This window comes from Cloeon dipterum, chromosome 3 (assembly GCF_949628265.1).
Source record: "Cloeon dipterum chromosome 3, ieCloDipt1.1, whole genome shotgun sequence".
NCBI lineage: Eukaryota > Metazoa > Arthropoda > Insecta > Ephemeroptera > Baetidae > Cloeon > Cloeon dipterum.
Window position 1 is genome coordinate 8,681,161 of NC_088788.1, and position 12,091 is coordinate 8,693,251.

Sequence of the window (12,091 nt, forward strand, 5' to 3'; positions counted from 1 at the left end):
ATTTTAGCAATCGATGATTATTTGCTCCATTATTTGGTTATTTGATGCATCTATTCGGCCGAATCAACACCTAATTTTTTGATTAACACTGTAACTTTTCTCATATAATCTTGTTCATCAAAATATCAATAAAAATATCATTGCCTCAGGGAGCATTAATATTACAAGATTTTAAAATGAGAATATTTACTTGACATTTGATTCATCTAAGGAAAACAGGTTTTATTTTTGGTCACAATTTCACAGTTCTAAAGAAGAATTAAAAAACTTGCTCTAATTTCTATTTTTTTATAAATTTAATTAATTTTGTTCAGAACATTTTTAAAAATGCTAAATTGTAACAAAAACTCCAATATTTTTCTTCTTCTTCTCTATATGAATGAAACGCCATTTGAATTAAAAATAAATAAATTTGAATTTTTGAAACTAGTATTATTTCTTGTATACGGCATTGAAACAGACAAGACACGAGTTTTTCCATGTTGTAAAGACGTATGAATTTTTTTATACGTTGAAGAGTAGTTCTGGCATTATTCGAATGAAGAATTTCAATTTAATCCTAAATCTTTGACTGAAATAAAACATAAAATTTTAAGAATATTGTCAGATCAAACAAATTCGACTCATTTAAGAGTTTGTTTATGGTCAGAAGGTCACTAAAAATGAAACAAAATGCGTGATAACTTTTGATATATATGTTTTTATTGTTACACAGTCTAACTTTGATATATAACATTAAGAATAAACGTTTCGTCATGTTTTTCGCTTCTTCGCGTCGTTTTAATAGAAAATCACTCAGCTCGGCGTGGCTTTTTACTCTCTGTCGATAAATATATAATATAATATATATGTCTTCTTCCTCGGGTTTTCGCGCTTCTTTATTTCGTTTTCGTTTTTGGCTTGTGTTTATTTACAAAAGTCTGATATACATACACATGTACATGGCGTAATTTGTTATTAAATTTTACTTCCTGCGCGTGGGCAGAAATAATTGTCGAGAATTCGCACGCAGCACTCGTCGCAGCGGCAGTAGTAGCTATAGCCTTGTTTGTTTGCACGCCGCAGCAAGCCAGAGAGGTTAAAGAAATGTCTCTGCACTCGCGCACGCGGCAAACGAAACGGGGAATAGAGCAGAGAAGAGTATAGAGAAAGAGATTTATCGCCGGCGAAGCGGACGCCAGGCAAAACACGCACACATCTAAGTTTCATGGACGAGCCAGATGAAAAAAAAAGCAAAAAAGGAAACAAAACAAAAAAGGTTCTCTATTCGCTGCTATGGACTTTGTTGGGAGCGATGCATGTTTCATAAAATGGCTGAACGTGATTTTTCTGCTCTGGCCGCAAAGACGCTTTTCAAACAGCAGCAGACATCAAAGTTGCGGATGTTGAAAAGAGCGCACTCTGACTTTTGAGAGGCTTGCTCTCCACCACTAATTGGGACCGTAAATAAAAATTACTCTCTGCGATCGATGCACTTCAAAGTGGATTGATACAAGGCAGTGATAAAAATTAAATTGGATTAGTTGGAAAAATAATATTATCTATAGGCTTAAAATTTCAGAGTTTAACCAAATTTTTATTAAAAAAATTAGACAGTTTCTGAATATTATTTTTAATTAATTTTGATTCCTCTCGATGTGAAATTTCCCTTTGTTAAAATTAATTCTGATTTTAAATAGAGAGACAGTGTTCTCCGCTTGATTTTCTAACAAACTTTGGAGCTGGGAAATATTTAGCTTCTTAGAGAAAACCTTTTCTGTTACAACTTTCCATTTCAATGCAGTCGCAGAGGCATTTACCGATTCAATAATTATTTCCTGATTGAAAAATCAGGTTCAGCCTGGTTGAACTTCAAAATTAACCTTACACGCTGACATTTTTGATTAATCATTTGACACAACAAACGAGTATCAGCTAAACGCTACACGGTTCGGTGAGGAAGTGTCAGACACAATCCCCTGAAGAGTTTTAATCCTTCATAAAACACTAAAGAACGCAGGGTGAGACACGAATGGATAGAGCTGGCGAGTTTTTTTTTACTTTTTGCCACTTACAATAGTTGAAATTACTTTGTTTTAGCTTACTTTGAAAATTAAAATTAAAACTTATTTAGGAATTTTGATTGGCAGCTGAAAATTATGATTTAAAAAATACATTTTTGACAAATCAAACAAATAAAATGGATAAAACTCAAATATTTCGTTTTTAATACAGCTGCCTGATAAAATTTAGACAGTTTTTTATTCCAAGAATCCTAAAACTCTGTAGAAACAAAAAGAAATATTTTTTAAATGTGTATTTTATCATAAATCTATACCCATTCTTGATTGTGAAAGTCTTGATTTTTACAGGTACAAAAAATTGGGCCTAAAATAACAAAATTCACATTAATTTCCTGCAATTCCGTTATTCGTGCTCAATGCGAGTCAATTTATTCTAAACACGTACCACGAAAAAAGTTGAAAAACCTAAACACGCAGCCCAACGAATAGAGAAAAGTTCGAAACGACTTGAGGGTAAAAAAGCTTCGAGTGCGACGCCACAGCACTGCTCGAATTTTTTGTAACTTTGAAGACCTGATGATGGCTCCAACGGTGGCCCCACAAACGTCAGTCAGCTGTGGCGTCAGACAGGGTTCACCAATTTTGCCAACCGTTTTTCGCACAAAAACACGCATTTATCCACATTTTCCCAAATATATTTTTTTAAATAATTGCTTTTAAGCCTTCCATGCCTTTTGTCTGTGTGACTACATATTGAAAAATCAATTTGATCAATTAAAAAAGATAAATCTTAACATGAAGCTAAAAATTTTCCTATTTTAGCCACAAGGAGACCAATATGGAATTAATAATTGCGGAAAGGTTATTTTTAGGTTCATAAATGGAAAGTAATTAAACTCTAGATGGACCAAAATTTCCCTAGAGTGTCTTAGTGAGGTAATTTCGTAGCCAGATTTGCTGATTAAGCCTCTAATTGGCCGTGAGCGAATTGAAATATTCTTTTTTTTTGTCTTCGGACTAGTGTTTCTAGTGTTTGAATAATTTTTCAATTCTGGTCGTTCAATCTTGAAAATTTCATCATTCCATCTAGAGATTTATTTTCTATTTTTACAATCGCATTTTTTAATTCACATATTTTGACAATTTGAACGTGTTTCAGAAAAATGTGAAAATTATAGCAGTTGGTTTAACCGGAAAATGCGGGTGTTTGCGAACCCAGGAAAAGAGGCGGCTAATTTTTCCAGCCGAGGAAAAGTTCGATTCGAAGAATTGGCAGCCGGAAAGCGGGAGCAGAAGCTTTTTGGCGCGTCGACGAGTCGTGTCCGTAAAAGTGTCCGAGTTTTTGTGCACGAGGGCCGCCCCCCGGCCTCCTCCAACGCGTCTGCGCAGCGCTTCAGACGTGCGTGACGCGGAGGATGGCCGGGGCGGGCGGCGGGGGCGGCTTCGGGGGCGTCTCGACGACCACGTGGCACTGCTGGGGGTGGTGGTGCGGGGGCGGCTGGGGGGCCGAGTCGGGGGTCGGCGTGGGCGGCTCGACGGTGAGGGGCAGGTCGGGCACGGTGGGCAGCAGCGGCGGCAGCAGCGTGGACGCGCGTCTGCCGCCCCCGGCGCGGAAGAGCAGCGGCCGGGGGCGGAGCAGCTCGGAGGCTTCGTGCTCGAGGAACAACTCCTGCAGGTCGACGGCGCTCTTGGCCTTGCGCGGCGGCGGCGCCAGGTGCGCGGCCAAGCACGGCGCCGCCACGAACACCGAGTTCTGGCGCGGCCGGTGCCCGTGGGGGCACACGCCCCCGGCGGCGGCCGAGTCGAGACTGACGTTCAGCTTGGAGCACTGCAGCCGCTGGTTGAGCGGGCAGGAGGGCGGCGACGCCGTCGGCGCCACCGCCGGCATCTCGAGCAGCGGACACGACGGCCGGTGTGACGACGGCTGGAACTTGGGCTGGTACGGCTCCAGCATCCGGATCTTGCCCCAGCGGTTGAAGAACAACGCGATCGCGCCCACCCACAGCAGCAGCACCAGGCACACGATCATCGCCTCTTCGGCCCGCACCAGCGGCGCCCCACTCCCGCGCGTCGTGCCCACAGCCGTGGCGTTCCCCACACCTGCAACACATTACATAAAATTTTAATACACGAAGTCAATAAATTAAATCGATGAAAAATCCAAAAATCTAAAGGAGAAGCTCAGCTTGCATTTCATTTTTTTTAAATTTTAATCAAACACGTGCACATCAGTGGGGTCCAGATTCGTGTGACGCGCAGATATGGCGTCCGGTGGAGTTTGGCGCGAAATAACGGTCACGTGAAAATACTCGAAAATGAAAAGAACCGAGTTTTGGTCAATATTGTGACATAATTTGCATTACTCTTAACTAATTGTGTCTTTTGGATCGTAAAAACAAACTCTTTACACTCGTACGGCAATCCAAAGAGAGCTTTTTGTTTCCCACATTCAGACGCCATCTTGGATCTGCGCAAAGCGAATCAATTTTATCGCATATCTGGACCCCGCTGGTGCACATTTTTAGTTATGTGACGAATTTAAAGTGGAATTTTCCTAATCTAGTACATATTTTAAATCTAATTTTTGATCAATCGTGATTTTTTTTTTAAATTTAGATTGCCTATTTGATGGAACAAATTGGATGGATAATGTTTTTACTCTCTATCAAATTACAAGAATTTTTCCCAGATTGTTTTATACTGTGCTCGCCGATAAACCATATAAATTTATTCACATTCAGAAAATCAATGGAGTCTTTTATACGGTTGATAAAAAATGCATATAAATCTGAATATTCCCTGTAGATTTAATGCCGCCTGCCAGTGGCAAGGCTATGCAACCCGCGCGTCCGCAACGACAAGCACGTTGCCGACTAAAATCCTTTATATAAAAAGGGCAGGGTTGCGCATTGTAGATTTTAAGAAGCTTCCCGACAAAAAGATCGCATTGTTGTAGCTCTTTTGGCCGATTAAATTTTATTTTCTTTGGGTTGTAATTCTTCTACGTGGTTTCAGCTTTAAAAGGGGTTTAGAGGTCAAATTCAGAATGGTTTGTCACTGGTGTTTTCATTGAACTATTTAATTTTTTATTTTGTATAAAATTAAATCTAGAACACAATTGGGAAGACTTTTCCAAGCGCTTTGGAAGTTAAATATCCCCAAGAAACATTTTATATAACACAAAATGTTTTAAAAATATGAGGCTGAACAATCTATTTCCTGAAAAACACTGTTTGGACAGTGAGAAAATTTGAGAATTGAAGCCCAATTTTCGAGGGTTTGTCGGGCAACGACCGAAAATTATTCGAAATATTGGATGCAATATCATTTGGTCTATAAACAATTCGTTTTCTACAATTTGCAACAATTAAAAGGATCTAGCTAGAGTAAAATTTCCAATTTTTCCAATTTTCTCCAAAATTTACAGCAATTGGCCACATTTTCTTTTTTCGGTTCCTCTCGTCAAGATCAATTCAACAGTGTATGACACTTTTTGGGGGAAACTCTTAGTTTTGAAATAAAATAGTATTTCAAGTAAGGAGACAGTCCGCACCATTTAAAAAGCATGATAACTTCACAGCCACATTTCTAAAAAATTTGCAGTGCTCGTTAGGTCAATTTTGGCTTCAACTGAATCCTAAGGGATGATTTCATTCATTGGCAACAAGGATTTTCCAGGATTTTGTAGTATCAATCCTTTTTAAAAATTAAAAACTGCTCCAATGGTCAAATCATGATATTATTGTATTTCAAGAAACCAACAGGTTTCTAAAGGCAATCTTCAATACATATACAGTATTTAATCATATTCCGCGTATGATCAGGCTCCACAGGCAATTTAGACGGTTTTAAGTGTGTCTCAAAAATCTTAGAATGGCGTGATTCGCGCTCATTTGGTGTCTTAAAACACATTTTGACGCCAAAAGATTATTAATCTTAAATTCCCGGACCTAAAAAGTGTACAGAAATATCACGAAATTACAGCTAATTCAATCTACTACCTGAAACTGCAGCTTCTAATTTCCAAGCAGTTGATGACAATAATTAAGATTTCTAACCACAAGGTAATTTGGAATAAGTTATTGACTATTAACAGACAGTGATTGCGGGCCTATCGAAGCTTTATTCACGGATCGCAGACACGCACTCGCGCACAGACAGAGAAGCCTTTAAAGTCAAAGGCCTTTGAAGGCGTAATTACACTCATTTTGAAAGGGTTGCGTGCCAGTGTAACAAGCCGCAATAATGAATGTTTGACGCGGCAAGGCGCAGTGCAAGCAGCAGAACAAAAAGCGCGCGAGAACGCGTGTGTGCTCGCTGGGCGACAAGCTTTTGTTGCACAAGCTCACTCTCGTGAAATTATATTTTCGCCGTCGGCATCCCGGCGTTCGCTGCATTGCCATTGTTTGTTTTTTCCACGCTTTGTCCAAACCGACCGACCGACCAACAAACAAAACGAAACGAGATTTCGTGCCCGCAATCCACACGCGCGCTGAAATATGCAGTTGTCACCCGTCGACGCCGCAGCATTCGCGTTTTACGCCAATCGAAAGCGCGCGGATGCTGCGTTTTGCATTATTCATGGCCGGACGTTGCTCCGCTCTGCGCGCTGACCAACCCAATCATCATTTTTGCCGCATCGACAGCACACATTTTACCTCATTTCCCAATATTGGGGCAGTGTGCAAACATAATACAAATAATAAAAGTCAAAAACTTGGTTGTCTTTGTGCTGATAACAGAGGCAAGAGGGATTCTAAGTTATAATTTCAAATTTAACTTTTTTTATTTATTGAATTTATTTATTTAAATATATTTAATTTAATATATCAAAATTTTAATTTATTTAAATTAGCAATGCACAAAAAATAAATTGCCTCGGGGCATATATAGGAGATTAAAACTTAAATTAGATAAATTGGTTTCATGTTAATACTTATTCTGAAAGCATGCCCGTACTTTGACAAAATCTATTGGTTCATTTTCACTCTCGACCATGATCTTCAAAGTAGGTGAGAAATTGAACCCTGGCGTCAGGGTAGCCCCCTCAAACGATTGAATTAATTAAATTCCTATTTGTTATCCACTTGAACAATGGCGGGAGGCTCAGTTCGATCTGCAAAATCTGCTCACCGTTGGAACGGCCAAGTCAAACGGTTTAAAAAATTGAAACTCAAATTAAAAATTTGCTCTGGTAAAAATCAGCAGTTTTTATCTCTACTTGGGAGTGTGGAGATTTAAATTTATCATTTTCTTTTTCAAATTTATCGATTTTTATTTAACTAATTTCCATTTACTAACTGTCAAAAACATTTCGCGTCCTTAACTGAATTTTAAGGCGTTTCAAATTATTTTTTAATACGTTGCCTAATTTAAAATTTCAAATATTAATTTTTTTTCAAATGAGAAACAAACAAAAAGGGGCGTCTCTCACGGCCCTGTTCTGCTGCGGACGCTGTCAGTGTATCGGAGAAAATGTGGAGCGTGTAATTGCGTTGATTGGACGCTGCGGGTGCGCGCCACCGATGATTTATTTTGCCTTTGCACCGGCTGACTGATGAATTCGATGACTTGGTGAAGCGTACAGCTCTAGATTAAAGCTGCGCAGCAATAATAATAACAACAATCCATCCGTAGAAGGGTTGAAATATTACTTCCGTACGCGGATTGGAATTTGCATTTTATTGTATTCGAGAGGATGACAGCGGAAAATTTTAATTAAATTAGCTATGTACTGACCTGTAACCTCACCGGAGCCCATGAGGCCGCTGCTGTCGTCTGCTGTGGGGTCGTCCTCGCCCATGCCCGGAGGATCAGGTGACGGCGCTGGCAGCGGGTTGTGCGGTTTTTTGCGTCTGAAAACAGAAAAAAGACTCAATTAACAAATTGTTTGTTTACATTGTCAAGTTTTTGCCAAGATTTGTAAAAGTTTTAAAGTGGATCTTGAGGCTAACAATTAAGAAACATTTTAAGTTGTTGGCTAATGTATGCGGTTTATTGAGACTTTTCTTTGAGTAACATTTCACCTTTACAAAGTGAAACAATTTAACGAGGACCGACTAACAATTCAATTTAAGCTCTGCGAAGTTTCTCAAAAGATTAAATAAATTTTTAGTCGATGATCTTTTCTTTTAATTTTGATTTCCATCCAACTATCGAATGGTGTGCGAAATTTGTGGTAATTTCCTTCTAATGAAATAAATCCTGATTTATTTATTTTATTTATTATTTTTCATCATATTTTTATATTAGAGAAAATGCTTGCCAGCTGATTAGTATGAAAATTTTGAAGCTGATTTATTTAGAAATTTAAACGGCAACCTGGGAACCATTTTGGATACTTAACATTGGTTGAAAAATATCTGTCTAGATTAGGAGGTTTGAGTAATAATAGTTTTTTCTTCCCTATTAGTAGTGGAAAACAAGGTAAATCAATATTCTGGCAAGGAATTTCTGTTCTTGATTTTGTCAGGAATCTAGAAAAATGTATCCAATAACTCCATTTGCTTGAAAAAACTTTGATTTTAAGGAACTCCCATCTCTTAGAGTCGTGAAAGTTTGGATCTTTGTCTGCTCTTATCGGTTGGGAGCGTGCGTTGGGACAATGTGATGTGGCACTGTGTAACAGGGGGCGGCGAATTGAATCGGGAAGAGGCGGTGGCGGCGGCAGGGAGCGTGGGATCGATACACGCGCTGTTCCTGGACCTGCTCTTCCTCTCACTTTGCCCTCTTCTCTCTCCATTCTCTCTCTCTCGGCGGGAGGGTGGGTGGGAGGACGGCGATGGCGGGTAATAATAAGCGAGAGCGTGCATTATTTATCGTTTCGCAAGCACCGGGGCACAGGGCAGACGGACGGACGGGTGGGTGGGCGGCGGGGGTGTCACACATCTGGCCGGCCGTCCGTCTGTTTGCTTTGCCGCGCGCACAATGGCCGTGCCAATCGAGGCCGATTGACGCGGAAATAATACGCTCTATTGATACCCTGCCTGGCCGCCCGACAAAGGACAAAGGCCTCCATGGCTGGACCCAATTTTTAGATTTCATTCAGCTAACACTGACCAGCGCTTTTTATCGCATCTGAAAGTCAATTTTTTAGGTTGGAGGAATTGATACTGATAAACCCGGAAAATCCTAATTGCGAATGCATGAACTTAATCCCTATGGATTTATTCAAAGCCAAATTGATCTCGGTTGCACTGTGAATTGTTGAAAAATTAGCACTTTTCCAATTATATGTAAGGACTGTGTCCCTACTTGATTTTCAGAATAAATCAAAAGAGAAGTTTCATTGATTGACGTGGGAATTGAACACACGCCTTTTATAGAAAGGACAAAAAGGTTTGGCTGGACCAGATTTCTCGATTTTTCTCCACAAAGAGCGGATTCGAGGAAAACTGTCTCCCGCGTTTTATCGCTTTGCAGGATCCATTTTTAGTCTCGGGGCGCGGACCGACCTTTGGCATCTGGCGAATAAACAACGGCGGGGCCGAAATTGAAAGAGACCGTGCTCTTATTAGGGCGGCGGCAAAAGCTCTCGACGACGAGCACAGCACGCCGCTTGTTATCTCCGTCTCCGAGTTTGTCCGTCCGCCGCGCCAGCCCTCGAGCGGCCCTCGCGCGCTCGATCGGTAATTGAATCCGCCGCGCGCCTAATGAACGAATAAATTTATGGCCCGTCATCCCGCCCAACCGGCCGGCGAATCGAGAAAGGAAGGGTCGTAATTTTTATTTTACTTCGAATCGACCCCACAATAACGCAGGACGCAAAATAAAAACATCCACATTGCATAGAGAGAAAGAGTTTTTTTCTGGAAGGTTTGAAATTGAGAAATAAAATCTTTTTTTAATATTTTTACCGTTGAAAATATCCTAAATCGATCTTTTCAATAGAAAACTGTTAAGAAATTGGTCTATGTTTAAGTTTCAAACATTTTTCACTCATACAACTCTGAAAAACCTTTGCACTGAAAATTGTTTTAATACTTCAAACATCTTTAATTTTCAATTTTGAATTTCAAATCGTAATTAGATATTAATTTTTTTCGGAATCACCGAAAAATATTGGAAATTTTAACACCAATCTACCCTGAAAATTTTGTGATGATGATATGACATGTGTCGTTTATTAGATATTTCGGGTCGAAGATCAAAGCCTGGTTGAAGGTCAAAGGTCAAATTATAAATTTCACGCGAGATCTCGGCTTCTAGTCGTCACAACTGCAAAAACTGCATACCGTTTGAATCGTCTTGATTTCCCCTGACGAGCCAAAAAGGTTTCAGGGTGATTCCCATCCCTCCTTTTCAACCCCTATCTACCCCTCGTCTTAAAGGAATTTAAAATTAATTTCTTCGAGCGCTTATTGCACTGCAACTGGCCCTGAAAGTTTTTAATACACCATTCCTCATCAACCCCTTACTCACCCCTTTATAAATAACCGTATATGATTATCCTAACAAATTTACAAATTACAATGAAATGAAAATGTATTCATTAATTTCCATTCTTTTGTCAATTTTCCGCCCTTCCCTGCTTTTACCGATCGCTGTCTGTAGAGAGAAGAAGAGCTATATGTTATTATTCTAATGAATATTGGTGAGTGTGCAGGCTGCGTGATGCGGAAACGCAAATTTGCATACATAGACGCTTGTGCCAACACAGGCAAGCGAGCGTCGAAATTCGATTTCCGACGACGACACACGGGGTGATTAATTAATTCCGACGCTTTTTGCTGCCAACACACGCTGCAATCTCGCCCAAGATGACGTGAATTAATCGTCGCGGCCGTCCAAAGGGTCGTTTTGCACCCTTCCCAAGTGAAAACGCGGGCCAGGGTCAATTTATTATCTAAATTGTTGGTGCCATGCAGGCATTCAAAAACTACTCGCCGGAAAAGACCGTCTCGAGAAGAAGTTCCAACAGTCGAGAATCGAGTTAAGGCGAAAGTTTGCCACGTTGAATTATTAAACGGCGCGACGGGGGTTAAACGGGGCGCTTTATTTGCTCTGCAGGCTCGGCTGCAAGCCAGTGCATCAAACTTTCACCGAGCTCGCCGACATTTGTTACAAACAAACTTGGGAGACTTATTTCGGTCACGCACCTTTTGCTGCTCATCGCGGATCGATGCCAATCGCAGCCCAAAAAAACATATTTTAATGCGGCGCCGCGTGTTTCACGACCATAAAAAAGTGTGCAGTATATATTTCATAAATAAGATGAGAGAGCGTGTTTCGGGTCGGAGACCTTCAGCGCGGCTCCCTTCGCCTTCGCACGATCAATCACCGCCGGAAACGAGCCATCAAATCGCAATTTATCTTTCCGCCCCTCGACGCATTTGCAAGGAAATTGCGACCGCAGCCTAATGCACTTTCCCCGGCGCTGAATTATGATTTCATTATTAAAGCCGCCTCATTAAAATTAACCATTCTCAAGACAATGAAATTATTGTAATTTTTCCTACACAAGTATTTTAAAATCTAATTAAAGTGTAGATTAATACATATTTATTAGATTTTACAACTCTTGGATTTTTAAAATGTTAAATCGAGAAAAAGACGATCAGTGGGTCATTTTTTATAATGCGGAAAAAACTTATATTTTTTCTCAAGCGTTTGTATACTTTTGGCTTAGTAGTTTTCTACTCAAAACACAGCGTTAATTATTGATTTTTTTAAGAAATTAAACATTTATTCTGAAAGCTGACAAAACTCCCTATATTTTTACACATTTTCCAAATATTTGAAATTTAAATAAATTTACTTGCTGGTTAGTTTGGCATTTTTTTAACTTAAATTTGAACACAAAATTGCCAAGAAGGAAATTCAATATAAATGCCGCAGAAAAAAACTGCATTTCGTTCAGGGCAACTGGAAAGAGAGAAGCATGTCTGACTTATTTGTTGGTTTCCTTTCTTTCAATTGAGTTGGTCGACTGACGGGCCGTAAAATCGTTCCGTTTGCCATTTGTAATTGAAACAAGCCGCTCTCTTTCCGGCCAATTCAAACTGACCGACGTGTGCTTGGCGTCGAAAGCAGCAGCTAGCTCTTTTCTTGGATCCGGCAGGTACAAAGGAATTTAATCACGCCCGGCG

The 12,091-nt window shown here is 40.1% G+C and overlaps 1 protein-coding gene across 2 annotated transcripts in view; it reads right to left on the reverse strand.

The window, feature by feature from the left end:
* Positions 1–680: 680 nt before the first annotated feature.
* LOC135940171 (uncharacterized) overlaps positions 681–12,091 on the reverse strand; it is a 52,786-nt gene continuing 41,375 nt past the window's right edge. For both annotated transcript variants that reach the window (XM_065484959.1, XM_065484960.1), the window contains 2 exons: positions 7,743–7,858; positions 681–4,103 (listed from right to left, as the gene is read on the reverse strand). In XM_065484959.1, coding sequence (XP_065341031.1) covers positions 3,397–4,103; positions 7,743–7,858 — 823 coding nt within the window. In that variant the 3' untranslated portion in view covers positions 681–3,396. The remainder of the gene's footprint in view (positions 4,104–7,742; positions 7,859–12,091) is intronic.